General features: G+C 40.9%; 1 protein-coding gene across 2 annotated transcripts in view; it reads right to left on the reverse strand.

Moving 5' to 3' along the window:
* The window catches only part of LOC111142507 (oxysterol binding protein like 1A), a 236,652-nt gene that overhangs the window by 89,709 nt on the left and 125,897 nt on the right, over positions 1–21,046 (reverse strand). For both annotated transcript variants that reach the window (XM_022495736.1, XM_022495737.1), the window contains one exon: positions 9,351–9,513. In XM_022495736.1, the coding sequence (XP_022351444.1) occupies positions 9,351–9,513 (163 nt within the window). The remainder of the gene's footprint in view (positions 1–9,350; positions 9,514–21,046) is intronic.

A 21,046-nucleotide genomic window follows, 5' to 3' on the forward strand; every position in this document is an offset into this window, starting at 1 on the left:
CCAGATTTCATTTCATTATTTCATTTTATTTCATTTTTAAGGGGAGAGCACAAGCTGGGAGGGGAGCAGGAAGGGCAGAAGGAGAGGGAGAGAGTGAATCACAAGCAGGTTCTACGCTCAGGGCAGAGCCTGATATAGACTCAATCCCACAGCCCTGAGCCAAAACCAAGAGTCAGATGCTTAACCGACTAAGCTACCCAGGTGCCCTTGATGTATTCTGAAGGTCCACCTAATAGAATTCATTGATTGACTGAAGGTGGATGTGACGGACAAAAATAAAACTGTCTATGATGGAGAAGTCAAAGGTTGCCAGAGTCAAAGTTCAAAAGTCAAAGGTCGGCCAAAGCATCTGGAAAGACAGATCCTTCCATCTACCAAAATGCAGTAGACTGCAAAAGGGGCAGGCTTTGAGTAGAAAGCAAGAGTTCTCTGCAGGACCCTTTAAGACATGTAGGAGCTCTCTTAGACATTAAAGTGAATTTGTCAAGTAGATAGACAGACATGAGTCTGAAATTCAGGGGGAAGACAAAGGCTGGAAATACAAACTTATGGATTTATCAGAATACAGACAATATTTAAAGGCACAGGACTACCATGAGCCCACTTAAGGCCATGTTGCTCAAGCTTTAATGTCCGTATGAATCACCTACAGATTTGGGAAAAAATGCATTATTTTTATTCACTAGGTCTGAACTTCGGCCTTAGGTTCTACATTTCCAACAAGCTCCCAGGTGATGCTGATGCCTACCCTCAGACCACACCTGGGAGTATAAAGGACCTAGAGGTAAGTGTGGACAGAAAAAAGGTTACCTGCCTGCCCCTGCGACACTCTAATATCAGAAGTTGGAAGGATGTAAAACGACTGGCAAAGGAAACTGAGAAAGAAAATGAAGTGTGCTATTTTGGAAACTAAGGAAAGACAATGTTCTAAGAAGGAGGGTGTAACCAACAACTCTAAGTGCTGGTGAGAGGTCAAGAAAGAGGAGAACCGAGAAAGAACCACGCAGTTAGTGGAGTGCAGTGCAGTGGTGACCTGCTCCAGAGCACTATGGGCAAACAGGGTGTTCAAGACAGATGGTCATAATGGAAAGTAATGTGGGATCAAAGGTATTTTTTTTTTAATTTCACTTATTTGAGAGAGGCAGAGATAGTGACAGAGATAGAGAGAGGAGAGTGAGAAGCCGACTCCCCGCTGAGCAGAGAGCCCAACATGGGGCTCGATCCCAGAACTCTGGAATCATAACCTGAGCTAAAGGCAGATGCTTCACCAACTGACCTACCCAGGAGCCCCAAAGGTATTTTTATACGATTTAGCACTGTAAGGATGAGACAGTTGATGGGAACAAGAATTACCTGGGAAAGAGGAGGAGATGCACAGATGTCCTTCTGTAGGTCCAGTGAGGAGTGGGGGGGGATCCCAGGCACAAATGGAGGGGGTGGTTTCAGTTAGGGACACAACACTCATCAATGCAAAGCAGAGAAGGCAGAACACACACACGTATGGACACAGCCAGGTGTGTGACAGCTTCGACAGTGGAATCATGAGTCTCTTGGTGACATAAACAATGGCTTCAGATGGCACAGGATGGAGAAGAAGGCATGAGAAGTTGTAGCTGACATAAGCATGAAAGCAGAACGTGAAAGCAATGGACTACAGACAAGGGGTAGGACTGCTGGACTGCCAAAGAGCACAACATGGACTTTAGCGGCCATGAAGATTCAGCTAGACCCACTGGTGTGGCCCTAGATACATCTCCAGCCTCACCTAGTCCCTTGAGGACTGGGGCTGGAAGGGGGGAGGAGGGATGGTACAGCATAGAGGGATGGTGCAGCATTCTGCCAGCTGAGTACAACGCAAGGAGAGAAAGGCAGGCAACTGATCCTGTGTTGCCCCAAGCAAACTAGGCCTCAAAGAAGGGACAGGAGGGCACACGTGGAGTGAGGGGTGGTGTAAAGATGGGAGATGATGTGGGGCACCTGTGTGGCTCAGTTGATGAAGCATCTGCCTTCGGCTCAGGTCATGATCCCTAGGTCCTAAGATCCAGCTTCCTATCAGGCTCCCTGCTCAGCAGGAGAGTCTGCTTCTCCCTCTCCTTCCCTCTCCACTCATGAGCTCTTGCACTCTCACATAAGTAAAAAAATAAAACCTTTTTTAAAAAATGGAGGTGATGTGGTGCAGTCAAAACCATGTTGGGATCAAGGTTTCTGAGAGAGTGGGTCCAAAGACAGGGGACAAGTGTCAAACCATGGCCCATACCAAACAGAGAGGACGGTATTGACATAGTTCCTGAGAAAGGCAAACTCGAAGGCCCCGTGTCAGAGCGAGCAGCTAGGGTGGGCTGGAGGGCCGGATCCCTTGTACACTGCACTGACACTGGTTCTCCATGCATTCATCTACCGTCTTGGACTGAATGCGAGCCCCCCAGATTGAAGGACCGGGTCTTAGCTATCTTGGTATAGCTGTGCCTAACAAAGCACATGGCACACAGTAGGCACTCAACAGTTATGTCCGCTTAGTGAAATCCTCTCAGTGCTAAGGACAGTACAAAATGCATGCAGCTTACAGTAAATATTTAATGGAGACATCAATTTAGTCAATAACAACATTTCAGAAAACGAAGATGGACCCAGAAGGTCAAGCCAAATCCTAAAAGATAAATTACACTCAGCAAGTTTACTGACAACACGTAGAGAATATAAGTAAGCTGCTGGATAGTTGTTTAATATTACAAAACTAAAACTAGATGAAGAGCCCCTGCTACTCATCGGATTTTCTCCAGAATGTTTCTTCATGGTACAAATGGAAGGTGTTTAATGACAGCCATATTCTGTGGTACTCAATTTGCTGTCTATCACATCAAATAATTAATATGTTTTGTACTGGGCAGTAGAGGAAATACAAAAGTTAATACGACAAGGTCTCTACCCTTAAGGGAAAAAGAGTGATAAGGAATATCAATGATAAGGATATAGAGATAAGGAAGGAATGCACAGAAAGTTACAGAACGAGAAAACGGGCAAGAATAAGGCAGTATGGCTAATTCCCAGAAAAAGGGGAGGGGGGAACAAGAGAGAAGAGAGTGCTAGGAATACAGAGGGAGGTGGTAACGCCAGGCACTAGGCAGGGGCAGACGACAGTAAAGACAAATGGAACAAGGCCAGATAAGAAACGGACAGCTACTTCAAAAATAAACTGTAGAAGGAGACAACAGTGACCATGGTGATCAGATCCCGTGTCTTCTAGATGGAAGATGTCAGTGGGGATGGTATCACGTGTCCTCCACTAGGACCTCGAGTACTTAACTGGATTAAACTCTGACATAGGTCATAACTGGTCCTGTGTTACTCTCCTCCAGAAGAAACCAAAATCGTTATATTACCACTTTCCGTTTTGAAAGTTTTGACTTAAAAAGACACGTGTACCACCCTTGGAACTGCTGAGAAATGCTAAAACTGGCTTCAATTTCATGACATAACCATCTATCGGTTTTGCCAGTCTACACTATTGGATTGTATGCATTATTCATGCACATTTCGACCAAAATAGCATTAAGAGGAAAACCTAGCAAGAAAGCCTTTCTTCAGCAACTGATCTCAACATGTTTCTAAAAAGGAAAATGAACAGACAGTAAGAAAACCAATATATTTTGAAGCTATAATATCCAAAAGGCAGGAATTTTGGTGAAACTGCTAGTTCCATCATACCAGTTCTAAACAATAACAGCCACAAAATTATTTAACTGGTAACAAACGTTTCAAAAATAATTCCTTAGAAGATGATCAGAGATTCACAAAGTCAAGCACCCTGAACTGTCCCCACCCTTGCTACTATTTCATCCCCCCACACAGTGCTCTCTGTGAGCAGGTCTCATAGACCCAACTGGATTGTAAATTCCTCAAGAACAAATTTTATCTCTTAGATAATCTCTTAGAACCACCTCACCCCGGCTCACTCCTTGTCTGCCATCCGTCCTCTCCTACACGGAATCCACAGTGGGGCGTGCAGACTGTATGAAATCAGCAAGCACTACTGATTCTCTTGTGCTTGTATTGAATACCAATATATTCTTAGGGAGGACAGAAATACCAGTGGCATTTGTTCAAAACCTACATTCAACATTTAGAGAAGAACTCAGGGATTTAGGAAGATAGGGTAATCGTGATCATACAGAGACCACCAGTACAGTCCCATGAAGAGGTGTCAGTGAGGGAACGCAAAACAAGAAATGATTAATTCTGCCACGGGGAGTCAGCAAAGACTACTCCGGGGAGGAGGTAAGTTAGTGATATTTGAGAGCTCTGGTAGGAGCAATGGGTAGAATACAGAAAAACTGGAACGGAAATGGTAGGAATACGAACAAGGACCCACACTCTTCTTCCCTAAAGTGGTTCTTTCTATTATTTCTACACTTCATTTGCTTGCAGAACAGTTTTTTCCAGAGAACCACTTTTCCTTTCGTTTCTCTTTATATCTTGTTGCTTTAGTGTGCATGACTGGCTTAGCCCCTGTACCAAGAAGGGGTCACTTTATAGGAAGATCAGCAATTTCACTCGACATAACCATTTTACTTCTTTTCTTAAACACACACACACACACACACACAATTAGATGTTGCTCCTTTTAAATCATGTTACACAACAAAATTCAACCAAATTGTGAATAAGAAATCTATTTGCTTCACGAATTTTTCACAAAATGTTTAGTTACCAAGCATACTTGAAAAATAATGTAAAAATGACCAAGCGATCCCACAGCACTGGAAAAATTAGTCTATACTGTATGCTTGCATCAAGGTCTTGTCTCACCTGCTATATTAGATTCTCATTGATCCTGCTTATCTGCAAAACCTAAAGGGACATAAGAGAAAAGTAGCAGAGAGAAAACAGGAAGTCACATGGCCTTTAAGTCTAAACAAATAAAATTATTCTGTTATTTTAAAGGAAGTAAAAGAAGTTGTAAAAGCAACTTTTAAAGATTAAATATTGAGTCAAAATAATTTACAAGTATTTCAAGAGAAAAATCTTTAAAAATCTTTTTATATCTTTTAAATAGTAGCTTGATTTAATCTTTTATTAGGAGTCAGCAACTAAAAATCAGCTTTAAAAAAAAAACTTTAAACGAAGTATAGGTTTGCATACTTTTTCTTGGTCTTATTTAACTCCACACCTAGTAGCCTGCTGTCACTACCACGCTGCAGGGCTGGAGGAAGGCTAGGGTGGCTAATGCAGTTAAATGAAGGGAGTAAGGGGACAAGACTGATTTGAGGACACAGGCAGGATGGGGATCATGTCAGGAGCCTTGAAGGCATGTTATGGAGTCTGATTTTTATCTTAGTGCCATGAGAAGCCACCACAGGATTTTAGGCAGGGGAATGCAATGAGGTGGCCGTCTACAAAGTGTCATTGTGGGTGGTGTATAGAGAGTGAACTTTAGGAGGGCAAGTTCGGAAGCATGGTAGTTAAGAGGCTGGACAGGAGTGGGAGTGGGTATGGCACAGGTGACAGCTCAGTGTGCTGGATGCCGTTTTAAGTGTACATGTTTATCACAGTGAGCTCATGACCCACTTGCAGATGAAGAAATGAGGTACAGAAAAGCGAAGTAACTTTCCAAAGGATATAGGAATTAATAGAGTCATAATTTATCAACAGCCTCCAGCCCCAGCACCTACCTTTAACCCTACAGTAATAGAACATACATGGCTTTGAGGTACGATTTTAAGATAGAATGAACAAGCTTTGGGCTGGGTTTCATGGATGGGCACATCAATGTCACAAACCACTTTGAGGTGTCGGTGTCTGGCTTTAGAAGAGGAAAGAGATGCCATTTACTAAAATGAGGTAAACTCTAGGAGGAGGAGGAGGTGGAAGAGCTAAGAGAAAGATAAAAAACTCATTTGTTTATCCACCTGATAGTTGAGTATGTAAGTCTCTAACAAGAGGTCAGGGTTAGAGATATAAATTTGGGGACTGTGGTGGTCAGACTAATGGTCCCCCAAACATGTCCATATTCTAACCTCCAGAACCTGTGGCTATATTACCTTACATGGTAAGAGGACTCTGCAGATGTGGCTGGGATCCTGAGATGGAGAGGTTACCCTGGGTGGGCCCCTTGATATCCCTAAGGTCCTTTAAAAAAGTGAGAGAGAAAAGTCAGAGTCAGAGAGAGCATCTGGAAGATGTCACACTGCTAGCTTTGAGGATGGAGGATGGGGCCTCAAGTCAACAGATGCAGGTGGTCTCTAGAAATTAAAAAAGGCAAGGAAATAGATGCTCCCCCAGAGCCTCCAGAAGAAACACAGCTCTAACCAAGACCTTGATTTTGGGACTTCTGACCTCCAGCACTGTAAGAAAATAAATCTGTGCTGTTCAAGCACATTCGTGGTAATCTGCTATAGTAGCAACAGGAAACTACTACAGGAATTTTAAGTTAGTATTTAATATGATGTGGTATTGAAAGGGAAGGTAAAAAAACAACCAAACAGCAGTTCTTGAGAAGGTACAAGGAGATGGGGACATGAACAAATGAAGAGGGGATGGCTTTCACTGAGGAGGGACATTTCTTCTTTTTTAACAGAGAGGAAGAAGGAAGCAGGAGGGGAGGTTGATGTGCAGCGAAGAGATGAAGTCATTCCCAAATGATGGCTTTTATGATCTCAGTGAATATATGGCTAGGTCATCAGCAGCCCACAGCTTGAACCCTGGGCACTGGACTCTTAACCTTAATGCAGTTATACACGCCTCAAATGATTTTCAAGATTTCTAGTAGGAAATAGTAGGAGTGGCCACAGAAAGTACTCTCTTCAGGCAAATGCAACGCAACTCAGGTGAGTTGACTCAGGTGAGTCAGGTGAGTCATTCAGGGCAGGAAGGAGCAAAGACATGGCACCTGTCCCTCTCTCAGCATGACAGTAGAACATGCTGATTGATGCAGACGCTTGCACTCAGGCTCACGATACTCCTCAACACAGCAAACCGTAAAGCAACAAGTACTGCAGACCAGTCTGAATTGGCACTTGGGCTGTGTTGTTATTTGCCAGTCCTCACCTGGGGACTACAGTCCTTTTTATCTCTTCCTCCCAGAGGAGATGATCTGGGAGAGTGTTTTGGGTGCTAAAATATGAGAAGCAGAAAGATGACAGTAGCTGCTAAATGTCTATCAAGAAGAGAATGATCAAGAAAACAGTGGTGAATCATATCTCGGACTTTTACACAACCTTTAAAAAGAATGAGCTAGAGTTGTACTACCGAAGGGAAAGATTTCCAAGTTATGTTGTTACATGAAACTTCAGATCCAGAAAGATCATCAGCCACTTCCACTCCTGATTTGCAACAAACGAAGCCATATGAACATGTACACATACGCAGGGGACTGCTTTAAAAAGGCCTGGAAGAGAATGGATCAGGCTATCAGTAAGAACTTACAAGGAAGAGTACATAACTAGGATAAGGGATGAACAGAAAACTTCACTGGGTAATGCACATTCTTTTTTCTTTCTTTCTTTCTTTTTTTAAGATTTTGTTTATTTATTTGACAGAGAGAGAGAGAGAGATCACAAGTAGGCTGAGAGGCAGGCAGAGAGAGAGGTGGGAACAGGCTCTCCACTGAGCAAGGAGCCTGATGCGGAGCTGGCTCCCAGGACTCTGAGAATCATGACCTGAGCTGAAGGCAGAGGCTTAACCCACTGAGCCACCCGGGAGCCCCTGCACGCACTTTCATATTGAGTCATTTATAACAATTTTTCTTAATGAACATTAAATTTTTTCTCTCTTAAAAAAAAAAAAAAAAAAAGACCATAAAAGATGAGCTGAAGTGTCTGGGCTCTTGTATATTCAGACCTCCTTGCATTTAATCCTATGATCCCTCTAGCGACTTTCCCTTTTGGATGCCCCAAACGGAAGGAATACAGAAGATAACACTATAGGACTTGGCACAGGGTAGGTGTGAAAAAATGTTTGTAGCCTCCAATGTCATTCCTCCTCCCTTCCCACTTCTCTCACTCATGTTAAATACTTCCTTTGCCCTGCCACTCATCCCACTGCTTTCAAATCCTAGCTTCACTTTCTCTCCCCAGTGAGTCACTCCTTTCACTAATGCCTTATCTAAGACAACATCATCATCAGTATAATCTTTTCTCTAATGATTCCAAAATCTGGCTATTAAAATTACTTCTCATTCTTTTCATTATATCATACTTCCCACAATAAAAGTCCTATTTGCTCTGTTTATCTCACATAATGAATCTCTTTGCCAAAATCCCACCAAACAATCATTTTCCCTGTCTTAGATGATCACCATTTTAATTTCCTCAACCCCATCTTCTTTAGTTCTCATTTCTATTACCTCTCACAGTGCTTCCTTTAATCTCCTACTTTGAATGTGGTCCTTTCACTCCCTATCCACCGGGATCTCCTGCTTTCATAGTCAAGTTCAACAAGAACAGTAATTGCGTACATCCATCTATTCTGTTAAGAACTTGATTTCCTCACATAAGAGAGCTGTTCTCAGCCTCACTCATCTCCAGCCACTCTTTGACACACACCCACCTCAGAAACTCTGAAGTAAATTCTTCAAAGGTCAAAACTGCTTAGTGGGCCATCCCCTCCCAAGTCATTTAGCTCCCCACATACATCTGTTTTTGGATTACCTAGTACGCATCAGGCCCCGTCCTAAACACAGTTTAAACACAAGAATTCATTTAATCCTGACTCAGCCTGTGGAAATGGATATACTTATCCCCATTTTAAATACGTGTCAACACAGAACCTGAGAGGTCACAGAACTTGTCCAAGGTCACAAGGCCGGCTAATGTCAGAGGCAAGATTCCAATTTAGACAATGGAGTCCATGCACATCAGTTTGTCAGGTTTTTGGCATGTATTTCTGAGGCAGAAGTAAGCACTTCTCTCTGCTCCAGCCCACCGAGGGGTCACCGCTACTCTGGCACTCAGCATACTGTACGCTAACCACATCCCTCATCTGAACCCTCTGAGGATACAGAGTACTCTCTGATGACAGAAACTGTCCCTTGCTCTAGCCTGAGACACATAACAGCACCCAGAACTAGGAGGTATTTAATGGTCCCTGAATAAAGGAAAAAGAAATAAAATTTGTTGAATTTTAGCAGCGCCCCCTCTCCAGCTTAGCATACGCCACCAGGGTCGGCAGACTCATTCTCGACTTTCAGGCTCCTGCCTCAGTAACACCACACGAAAGGCAGACCGTTTGGGGAGCGGTAGTGCTGCGTCTCAGCTGCCAGGTCCAGGACCCTGCAGGTGACATCGACCCTCACAGACATTTAGGTGGTGGGCTTCAGTTCACCAGCACTACGGGTGGCGGGATGCTAGAGTTACCTGACAGCGCATCATAGAACTCGTCCTCACTGAGGATGCTGCGAGGTGGGGAGCCTTCAACCAGAGACCGCTCTAATTCATGATGCTCGGTGGCCAGAGTCTCCAGTGCTTCTGACAAAATTTTGTTTTTTTCTTGCTCCTGTTCCAATTTAAAATTCCTCACCTAGAAGAGAAGAGAGAAACATGAAAAGACTTCAGAGTGGCAGGAGCCACAGTCTTATGCATGAAAGATGTAAAATTTATTTGTTTTTTTTTTAAATTTATTTATTTGACAGAGATCACAAGCAGGCAGAGAGGCAGGCAGAGAGAGAGGGAGAGGGAAGCAGGCTCCCTGCTGAGCTGAGAGCCTGATGTGGGACTCGATCCCAGGACCCTGAGATCATGACCTGAGCTGAAGACAGTGGCTTAACCCACTGAGCCACCCAGGCGCCCCCAAATTTATTTGCTTTTCATCCAGTTCAACCGCAACATCAGAAATGAAAACAGCCGTGTTATATACATGCACAGATGAACAAGCACACTTACTAAGCGAATTCTATTCTTCCCGTGGGGCCTTTTCTCACAACAGCTCTAGCTAATGAAAACAGATTAGGACTAGCAAATTTGGCTCAAAGGACCAAGATTCTAGTTTAAGAACAGAGGCCGATTCAGAAATCAGATAAAACTTTTTAAAAACAGAGACTCCCTCTCTCGTCATTAATCATGAAATTAAGCCAGCTTTCGAACAAAATAATTAAAACATTCTGAATATTAAAACATGTACGTTATGATCGGGCCACTGGGTGGCTCAGTCGGGTTAAGCATTGGACTCTTGATTTTGGCTCAGGTCAGGATCTCAGGGTGGTGGAATCAAGCCCCGAGCTGGGCTCACACTCAGTGGGGAGTCTGCTCAAGATTCTCTCTCACCCTCTGCCTACCCATCCCACTTGCACGCTCTCTAAATATAATAATAATAATAATAAAAAATAAAGCATAAGATATAATCCTCCAGCTTTCTTTCAAAATAGCTGATATATGAAAGGAAACGAGTGGCCAAGCAATTGACAATTTGACTTAATTTTTCAATTCCGTATTTTGGTTACGGTTCCATATTTTACCATGAATTTAGCACACTAATAACAACAACAAAGAGATTATAACAAAGGCAAAGACTGGTTTCATTTTTCATCTTTTAATGAAATGATCAATTCCTCCTACCTAATTCAAGAGCATTTCAAACTTCGCAGTTAACGAACACCTCCCGAAATTTAAGCAAGCTGACCCTCCTACAAAACAGCAGGTGCTAGATTTGCTGCAGATAGTTTCACCTGTCTTGATATCAGGACTCTAGGAATCAAAACTATTCTGTAATCTCCCTCAACTTCCAGAAAAGAGATCTACCGTTACCAAGGTGCAATCTCAGAAGTCTCATGTTCCCTAGCTGCCTCATCTAAAAATTAGATTATTAGATAATAGTGGAATTCTCTATCAGTAGTCTTCAACCATATATATTTTTTTTAATTTTTTTTTACTTTAGCAAAGCAGAACCTTTCTCAAAAATAACCCCAACACAGGAAGCAGATGTTTCAGAAAGCTGTGCTGGCTGACACTGGGACAACAAGGAGCACTACAGCTTTCCCTCCCCTTCATCCAAAGTGGGGACTATTCCAACAGTTTGAAAAGCACTGGGCATGGTGACTCCACAACCTCCCCCAGGCGGAAGCTCTGATGGGTCCTGGGAGCCACAGAACTCAGCCTGCTCTCTGAATTAGTCTCTCTGTTGAATCTCACCCTTTCAGACCTCCTGACGCTCCCTGGCACCTTCTCCTCCCTGTGGTTCTGACTCCAGAGTCCTTTGTGGCCCTGAGTTGCTGAGAGCCACACATCAGGTTCAACACGGAGAGCCCTGGACAGAACTTAAAAATACAGCTTTAATGAAATGCTACGTTCACAGAAGAAACAGAATAAAACCTTTATTATCTTGGGAATAGTTCTAGTCCTCAGGCACCTTAGTGTTTATCATTAAAGCAATGAGATTATTATTAGAGCTGTGATCATGAAATAAGAATAGCAATAAATGGTAAATCAACAAGGGCATACAAAACTGGAAAAAAGTTAAGTACTTCTATAGTTACAGTTTTTAAGAAATTGCAAAATACTTGTAAATATTCCTACAATCTACAATTTATCTCCAGAGGAGGAAGTACTCTTATTACGGCTGAAGTCAACTTAAAGCAACAACAACAATGACGACAACAACCACCCCAAATTGTTCTCCCTCCATTTCATGGGTAAGACAACTCATTTATCTGTAAACAAGGACTACAAAATTGAGCACAATGTCCAAAATTATCCTTTCTTCAAATGGAAAAGATCTCTACAGCACTGTTAAATATCTAGATTCCAGAAATACCACTGTAGGAGGATCCAAGCTCCTTCAACCCTGCCCACCTGGCTCCCTTTAGCTTTATCCTTACAGCTTTTCAAATATCAAAATGCAAATGCACTGTTGAAACTGAACCTTTCAATATATGAATCAACTAAATTAACCCTTCTACTTCACAAATACATTAGCTTTATACCTACATTCATCTAGACTTCAGAATAGTGGCAAAATAAATGACTGGGGCCCCCAAATACCATGTTCCCTCAACAAAATCTTATTCAAAATCCAATTTACCCCTTTATCCATCTAAAATAAGCACCACTTCATTTCTGCTACTTTGGACATATGTTCTCACTTGTTCTTAAGAGGAGTGAAAAGGGTGAGAAGCAGAAGCAGGAGAAGCAGCTCTCACCACTATTCTAGCTCTTACCTTGTTTTTATCTCATTGACCTGACTGCACTTGTCCTTGTTTCAAGCATAACAGGATCTTCTGCACTAAAGATCCCTTCCTCAAAAATTACACACAAAACAGCAATTTCTTTCATCAGGTACAGTGATGTACCTGAGAGTAGGTATATACATCGCAGAAACTACAGTAAAGAGGTCTTCATTGCTTTAGGGAAGCATCTAAGAATATACTAACTCAGTAACCCTGGAACAATGGAATTCCAAATCCTCTGCAATCTCAGTATTTCAGCAACACCAGGGGACAACCTGGCATTTAAAAATTAGTGCAGACGCCCAACATATGTGTTTATAATTACATTAGAACATTTCTAGAACACGGGTGATATTTTTCAAATTAAATATAAATTTCAAATAAAAAATTTACACCCTCGGGGTGCCTGGGTGGCTCAGTGGGTTAAAGCCTCTGCCTTCAGCTCAGGTCATGATCCCAGGGTCCTGGGATCGAGCCCCACATCGGGCTCTCTGCTCAGCAGGGAGCCTGCTTCCCTTCCTCTCTTTCTGCCTGCCTCTCTGCCTACTTGTGATCTCTTTCAAATAAATAAATAAAATCTTAAAAAAAAAAAATTTACACCCTCAGCCCTCTAACTTTTCCATAACTAAAATTAACATATAACAAAGTGAACGTAAATGTCAAACTTATTAGGAATAATTTAAGGACCAAACCATCACACTCTCTTAATAATAAAAATAGACATGCTCCACGTCTGTACCACTTTAGACTAATGCAAATAAAGCCTTTCCACTCATCGTCTCAAACCACAGCAACACGATCATCTTACATTTTACTCCATTTCATGCTGGCAGGTGGAAATTCACAATGAACACTTCCAAAGTGTTCTTCCCACAGTGAGCAGATGCTGGCTGAAGAATCAAGAGTTTTAAAAAGTTACATGCTAGCCAGTGCACACATATTTTATCTACTCTCATTCTATAAAGTACCCTGCTATTTCCCCATGTTCCACAGAGGTTAAGTTGGGCGGAGACAATAATTACATCTGGCAAAAACACACTACTAAGTGAGGAGTAGGTGATGAGTATTCACAGAATATTGTGTCCAACTACCCAATTACAGGTTAGGTGAGATTCTGGTCTTGATCAGTCTCATAAAACTCTTTCAACTGGCCACACTCCCATCAGCTAAATAGCATTAGCCTTACTCATTATTGGGTGCATGGCTACAATAACACAGAATGTTTTCGCTTAACACTGAAATACTCTAGACCTTGAATTTAAAACATCTAGTTTCATCTCTCAGGTAAGGAATTACACTGACAATTATTTTTGTGGTTATAGGATCAACACTATATTGACTTCAAAACTTCTTAAGAGATGTGTGCTTTAGATGATTCTTTGCTATGGCCACAGCTGTTACAGTGGGTCTGGTTCTTTAGAGCTGGTAAGGGCTCTTCTGCTCCTGGAAGGCTACCTAACTGTTTTGGTGTACGAGGATAGAGCCCTTGTGTGAATGACAGAGTTACTTCTAAATCCATCGCCAGGATGAATCACACCCTCATCTCCAGGCCCAGGAAAATTAAGGTCTGATCCCTGTCTGAGGCACAATCAAGTGTAATAATATATATCCTCATGACCACAGGATATATTTACTTTGTTTTAAAGATTTACAAAGCATCTTTACACACATTACACCTCCAAGTTTTCACAGATTCTAATGCCCTTCTATACTATCCCATCATGGCCTTCTATGCTCTCCGTGTAATGCATTTCCTTATGTTCCTGAAGGCCTTTTCTTCAGTTCTTTTGAAAAAGGACTTCCTTACTAGAGGGTATTATGCTTAGCGAAATAAGTCAATCAGAGAAAGACAACTATCATATGATCTCCCTGATATGAGGAAGTGGAGATGCAACATGGTGGGTTTGGGGGGTAGGAAAAGAATAAATGAAACAAGATGGGATTGGGAGGGAGACAAACCATAAGAGACTCTTAATGTCACAAAACAAGCTAAGGGTGGCCCGGGGGAGGGGGGTTGGGAGAGGGTGGTGAGGTTATGGACACTGGGGAGAGTATGTGCTATGGTGAGTGCTGTGAAGTGTGTAAAGCTGGCGATTCACAGACCTGTACCCCTGGGGCTAATAATACATTATATGCTTATTAAAAAATAAAAAATATATATTAAAAAAAGAAAGAAAGAAAAAGGACTTCCTTATGTTCCTGAAGGCCTTTTCTTCAGTCCTTTTGAAAAAGACACTTATTCAAAAACAACTATGCCTCAGTGACCAAAGCAGATCTGTCTGACAAGAGACTATGGAGATGGAGGCAGGATAAGCAAGGCAGTTGTGGTGGGGGAAGGACTGTATAAAGCTTGCAGATGGCCTTAAAATCTTTGGCTTTGATTCTGAGTGAAGGGAAACTGATGGAGGGGTCTGTACAGAGGAGTAACCTCATCTGATTTATATTTGAATATGATCTCTCTGGCTGACCTTGTGGAGAACAAGGTGGAGGTAAAGAGCAGAATCAACAAGATCCTTTCAGAGGCTGCCGCAACAGCCCAGGTAGGAGATGTGAAAGAACAATGAAGGTGCCCCTATGTAGTGAGATTCTAAACACTCTTTGTAGGAAGGCCTAAATGATTTGCTGACAGACTGCCTATGTAGGAGATACAAGAAAAAAGAACAAAAAAAATTTAGGATGATTTCACAGTTCTGGCCTAAGCAACTAAAGATAGAGCCATCGTTACCCAAAATGGGAAAGACTGCAGAAGGAACAGGGACAATCAGGAACGTCATTTCGTATATGTTAAGTGTGAGATGCTACCAGACATCCAAGTGTAGGTGTCAAGTAGACATCAAATGAGGTGTCCAAGGAAGAGGTCCAGGTTGGAGATAGAACTCTGGGAGTCATCTGCAAAATATATTACAAGCTGTAACAGTAGAAAGAATCATTGAGGGAGAAAGCAAGGTGTAAACAGGAAGAAAACCAAAGACTTATATTTTCTTCTGATTGGAGAAGTGAAAGAACCAGCACAAGGAAACCAAAAAAGAGAGGAAGAGAGACAGAAGGAATACCAGGAGTGTGTGGTGTCCTGTAAGCCTCTGAGAAGTATTTCAAAGAGGAATAAGTGATCAACCATGTCAAACACCAATGATAAAAATAATATGGGAACTAGGAAAAAAGGACCTCTGGATTTGGTGATGAGATCAATGGTGAACTTAACACAAGTAGTTTCAGTGGAGTGTTGAGATGATGCTGAAGGCAAAGACCTGAGTGGAGTGGGTCAAGAAAAATGAGAGAAGGAAACTCAAGAGAGTATGGCCCATTCCTAAGAAGTTTTGCTAAAAGGAAAGAAGACAACTGGAGCACCTGCTAGAAGGGGACAGGAGAGTCAATAAGGCTTTCGTACAGAAGACAACCAGAATGTTTCTGTACTGATCAAAGATTCAATAGAGAGGGGGCTTAAATTAATGATGAGGTAGAGAGAGGAGAGAATTGCTAGAATGATGTTCTTGAGTTTGCTAAAAATGGGATCTAATCCACAAGTGTACAGTTGGCCCTTGTCAGGGCACAGAAAGTTCACCCTTAGTTTCAAGAGAAAAGGCAGCGTAGATGCACAGATTTAGATGGGTAGGTATGGGTAATAAAGTTTTCTCCTAATTGCTTTTGCCTCAACATGCATATGCGAAATACAGAGAATAAGAAACAAGAGGTCATCAACTTACAGATCCCAGCATGTGACGCAGTAAGAAGCCTCTATTCTCTTAACATTATACACAACATAAGAGTCTGCCCTGAGATTAAAAATGAGATCATTTCCAAGCCTTCCAAAGCCTCATTCTCACTAACCTGGTCACCCCAAAACATGACAGCTGTTCATTTTCCTGTCGTTTACAGTCAACGGTCACTGGCTCTTGGCATCACTAAAAAAATGTCCCTTTCTTACTGGCATTGGCATCTTCCTCAACCCAGCTCAAGCCAAGAGAAAAGGAAATCCCGTTGGGAATTACCTCTGTGCCTCTCTGCCCTTACGTTCTGCCTTGAGAAAGATGAAGAGGGCCTGTACTTGGTTTCTGACTTAGTGACATACTCTAGGTAAAACGACCTCAATAGAGCTTGTTAAGCTGCTAATGGTTTCTGCTAATAATCTGTTAAAGTCAATTATTTCCAAGTATATCTTCAGACATTTAATTCAAGAAGGAATTTGGGGGATAACTGGCTACTCCTAGGTGTAGGACAGAGCCCAATAAACAGGCACTAAATAAATATCCGGCAAATACGTGGAGGTTTATAAGAGCAAGATGATAACGATACTTGGAAGAATATAAACTCGGAATATTTAATACTTTTTGTCAGACTTACTTAAAAATAATATCCCAAAGAAATAAAATCAGTAAGACTAGTAATATATACAAACAATAGAACAATGTTGAACTATTTACGTCCACAGTGTACGACCAACAGTAGATTCAATACATATTTATTCCTCTGCCTTGCTCAGTGGTTCTGGCATTTAAAATAATTTGGTATAAGTAAGAGCTCATAAAAATTTTCCAATTCCAAAACTGAATCATTTGACTAGGATTATAACTCTTCTATAAGGTACATTTACACTAAATTAAAGTTTCCACAAGTATGTTTATTTTATATTCCAGAAGTAGCAGTTATAGGATTATATTCCTAAAAGCACTATGCAGATTTCAATGCATAATTTCCTATATATATTATTCTACTTCATAGTATAATGTATTAAAAGTTTCAAAAAGCTTTCATGTATCACGTACACAAAAAAATGCTGAACTGACACATGTAATGGTATATATTAAACACACTTTAAACAACTTTCAATGTAATGTAATAAATTGGTGTTGGCTGTATAAAAATGGTAAAATTCTAAATCAGCCTATAATAAAGATTCTGAAATTTTTTAAAGTATTTTTTTAATCATGTCTTTTTAACTCCATCAAGTATCCGTTGAAAACTGAATTCCCTACTATTCAGAATGGTTCCTGGAACACGCTTAAAAATAAGCACTGAAATTATTTTTAAATAAACATTAAGTTACATAGTAGTAAGAGAGGTAAAGGGGCCCTGAAGCAAAGCAAAATAATTTTTTTGACTGAAGATGAAGGTGTGTACAGACATTCAAAATCTGAAAGAAGCCATCACCTGCAGGCCTACACTCTGAGAAAAAACATTTAAGCCTTTCAAGCAGAAGAAAAATGATACCAGATGGAAATATTCATCTATACAAAGGAATGAAGAACACCAGAAATGATAAGTATGTGGCTAAAAAGACTTATTTTAAAAAATAATTTTTTGGATATGATTTCTTCAACTACTATTTATATTTTAAGGTTTACCAAGAAATAATTTAAGTGCAGGACCCTAAGCAGAAATATCCTAAAAATCTCATTATTTTAACTTCAGTATGAGTTTATTTAGGAAAAAAAAAAAAAGGACAATTTCATAAGCATTTGTATAAACTATGATTCTGTGTACACAGGGCTAATTTTGTATCTACTACTGATAAAGTATATGCATAGCATTTTACAGTTTAAAAGGCACTTTTACATACCATTAGTTCATTAAATCCTAACAACCCTATAAAGAATATATGGGGCGGGGAGGTGTGTGTATATATAAACTGAAGATCATCAAGTTTAAGCTCCTTGTCATAGATTAGCAGAGGAATAAGAACTGAAACCAACATCTTTTAACTTCAAATCCCATAAGCTTTCCAATCCATGCTGTGGCAAGAACACTGTTGATGGAAATATAAGTCTAGAAGCAGAAGGTTTCACTTTGGCGAGACGGAGCGGGGAGCGGGGGGGCAGGGGGCAGCTGTTGTCCAGGAAGGTAACGGTTACAGGTTTGGTGGACCAGGAAAATGGGGGCGGGGTATGCAAAGCAGACTGACTGGATTACAGCAAAATTATTTGTTAAAACCATCACCCGTCAGTGATTACACCACTGTCAAACGGCAAAGTCATAAAAAGCAGATTAGAAACCTGGCTGAATCCATACCCTCCAGCAGAAAGATTTCTCATTACAAGACTGAGTAGATCTGTCCTGTTCAAAACCTGGCGTAGAGCCAAGGTTCTCCATCATGAAGAATATATCTAGATCAGCTATAGGATCTGTTTTTTTTTTTTTTTTTTTTTTAATTAGAAGGCCCAGTCTTAGCCTAGACCTACTGAATCAAGCCTCTCAAGAATGAACAAGGCTTGTGTACCGTTACAGAAGTTGCTAATTTCTCCTACCATCTGGGAGAATCCTGATTTGTTACGTGGCTACATTATTGCCCTCCAGCTCAAAGATTATTTCTCAGTTTCTCTGGCAGCTCAGGCCATATGATTAAGTTCCGCCCACGAAGAATGGAAGCATTGTGAGGAACTCACCATATTTCCTTAAAGGGAAGGGCACACTCCAATTTTTCTCTCTGCTCCTTCCTACTGACCATAATTTGATATATGGAATAGCCCCTAACATCTGAAACTGCTATGTCAGGCCCAGACAGGCCCAGACTTCCTACATCCTATCTACTTCAAGGTGGAAAAAGAGTCTCTAACCTACTTAAGCTAATTATTAGGTGATTTGGAGTTTGCTATTTCTTTAACGCTAATCCTAACAGTAATACATATAATGTTTTTTTTCCAAAGCACTACAGATCATTCTGATGTGAACCTTGGATAAGAATTAACTGATTTAGGAAAACTTCCACGTAGTTAAAAAAAAAAAAAAAAAATTGGGGGGCACCTGCGTGGCTCGGTTGGTTAAGTGACAGCCTTCGGCTTGGGTCATGATCCCAGGGTCCTGGGATGGAGCCCCACATGGAACTCCCTGGTCTGCAGGAAGCCTACTTCTCCCTCTCCTTCTGCCTGCCACTCCCCCTGCTTGTGCTCTGTCAAATAAGTAAAATCCTAAAAAAAAATTTTTTTTCACTGAACACCTACTACTCTTTCAAAGTAAGTGCTAGGGATACAAAGTACAGTAAGAGATTGGTTAAACCATAGAGAGATTATAGTCTGAGATTATAGTGTGAAAAAGACACTTCACATTCCTATTCTGCTCATATGTTAAAAATGCAAATCTAGGGCGCCTGGGTGGCTCAGTTGGTTGGGCGACTGCCTTCGGCTCAGGTCATGATCCCGGACTTCCAGGATCGAGTCCCGCATCGGGCTCCCGGCTCCTTGGGGAGTCTGCTTCTCCCTCTGACCTTCTCCTCTCTCATGCTCTCTCTCACTCATTCTCTCTCAAATAAATAAATAAAATCTTAAAAAAACAAAAACAAAAACAAAAAAAAAAATGCAAATCTAGCAATACTTCTCAAAGCTTTTCAGTGGCTCTTTATTGCCTTTGGTTAGTCTCCAAATGGAGTGTGTGTACCCATGAATTAGAAAGTCTTCTATATTTGTCAAAAAAAAAATATGATATACCTACACAGGATATATAGAGACTGATGACTGTGTCTTCACATGGTCCACGTTCCACATGGCCAAGGGTAAAGTGCAGGAGGTACAGTACCTTCAGGATATTGTGTTAATACTGCAGATTATGAGAGCTTGGTTATGAAGATTTATGGACTATATTAACCTCGAAAATATACCCATTATCATAAAGGCCACTGCAAAGGAACTTCAGATTAAAGATAAAACTAAGGATGCAGGGCGCCTAGGTGACTCAGTCAGTGAAGCATGACTCCTGACTTCAGCTCAGGTTGAGATCTCAGGGTCCTATGAGTCCTATGTCACATCACGCTCAGCGAGGAGTCTACTTGAGATTCTCTCTCTCTGCCCTTCCCTGCTTGCTCCCTCTCTCTCTTAAAAAAAAAAAAAAAAAAAAATCAGTTAACCAGATATGTGTGGGGTCATTTCTCGACTCCCTAATCTGTTGCTCTGTTGCACTGATTCGTATGTTTTTACACCATATTAATACCATATTTTCTCAATTTCTCAATTCCATAACTTTATAGAAAGTGTTGAAATCAGGTAGTCAGGTAGTCTAAATCCTATAACTCTGTTCTCTTTCAAAATTGGTTTGGATACTACAGGTCCTTTGCATTTCCATATAAATTTTAGAATCAGTTTGTCAATTTCTACCCCCCAAAAATAAATAAATAAAAAACAAAAACCCTGCTGGAATTCTTTCTGGGATTACTTTGACTGTATAAATCAATTTGGGGAGACCAGACTTCTTAACAATATTGCGTCTTCTGATACAAATAAGGATATCTGTTTATTTTGGACTCTAGTTTCTCTCAATATATCAAAAAGAGAACAAAAACAAAAAGAAAATCTAACTCTTAATGGATTACAGACCCAAATATAAAGCTAAAATTAGAACACTTCTGGATGAAAACACAGGAGAAAGTCTTAGCAACCATGAGCTTAGCAAAGATTTCTTAAATAGGTAGCAAAAAGCTATACACACACACACACACACATATGGAACTTGGACATCATCAATATCAAAACTTTTGCTTTTCAAAAGATAATGTTAAGAGAAAGGCGAGCAAGAGACTGGGAGTCTGGGAGAAAATATTTGTAAACCACATGCCCAATAAAGTATTTGTATTGAGACTGTATAAGGAACTCCTATAACTCAGCAACAGAATGACAACATGATTTAAAAATGTGCAAACAACTTGAACAGACATTTCTCTAAACATACAAATGGCCAGCAAGTATATGAAAAGATGTTCAACACCTTCAGTCATTAGGGAATGCAAATCATTACAATATTCAGATAGCACTTTACACCCACTAGAATGACTTACTATTTTTTTAAAGGAAAATAACAGAGGCACCTAGGTGGCACAGTCAGTTGAGCATCTGACTCTTAGTTTCAGCTCAGGTCGTGATCTCATTTTTATGAGATCCAGCCCCACATCATGCACTCAGCATGGACTCT

This window comes from Enhydra lutris, unplaced genomic scaffold (assembly GCF_002288905.1).
Source record: "Enhydra lutris kenyoni isolate GAN:26980312 unplaced genomic scaffold, ASM228890v2 scaffoldscaffold8, whole genome shotgun sequence".
NCBI lineage: Eukaryota > Metazoa > Chordata > Mammalia > Carnivora > Mustelidae > Enhydra > Enhydra lutris.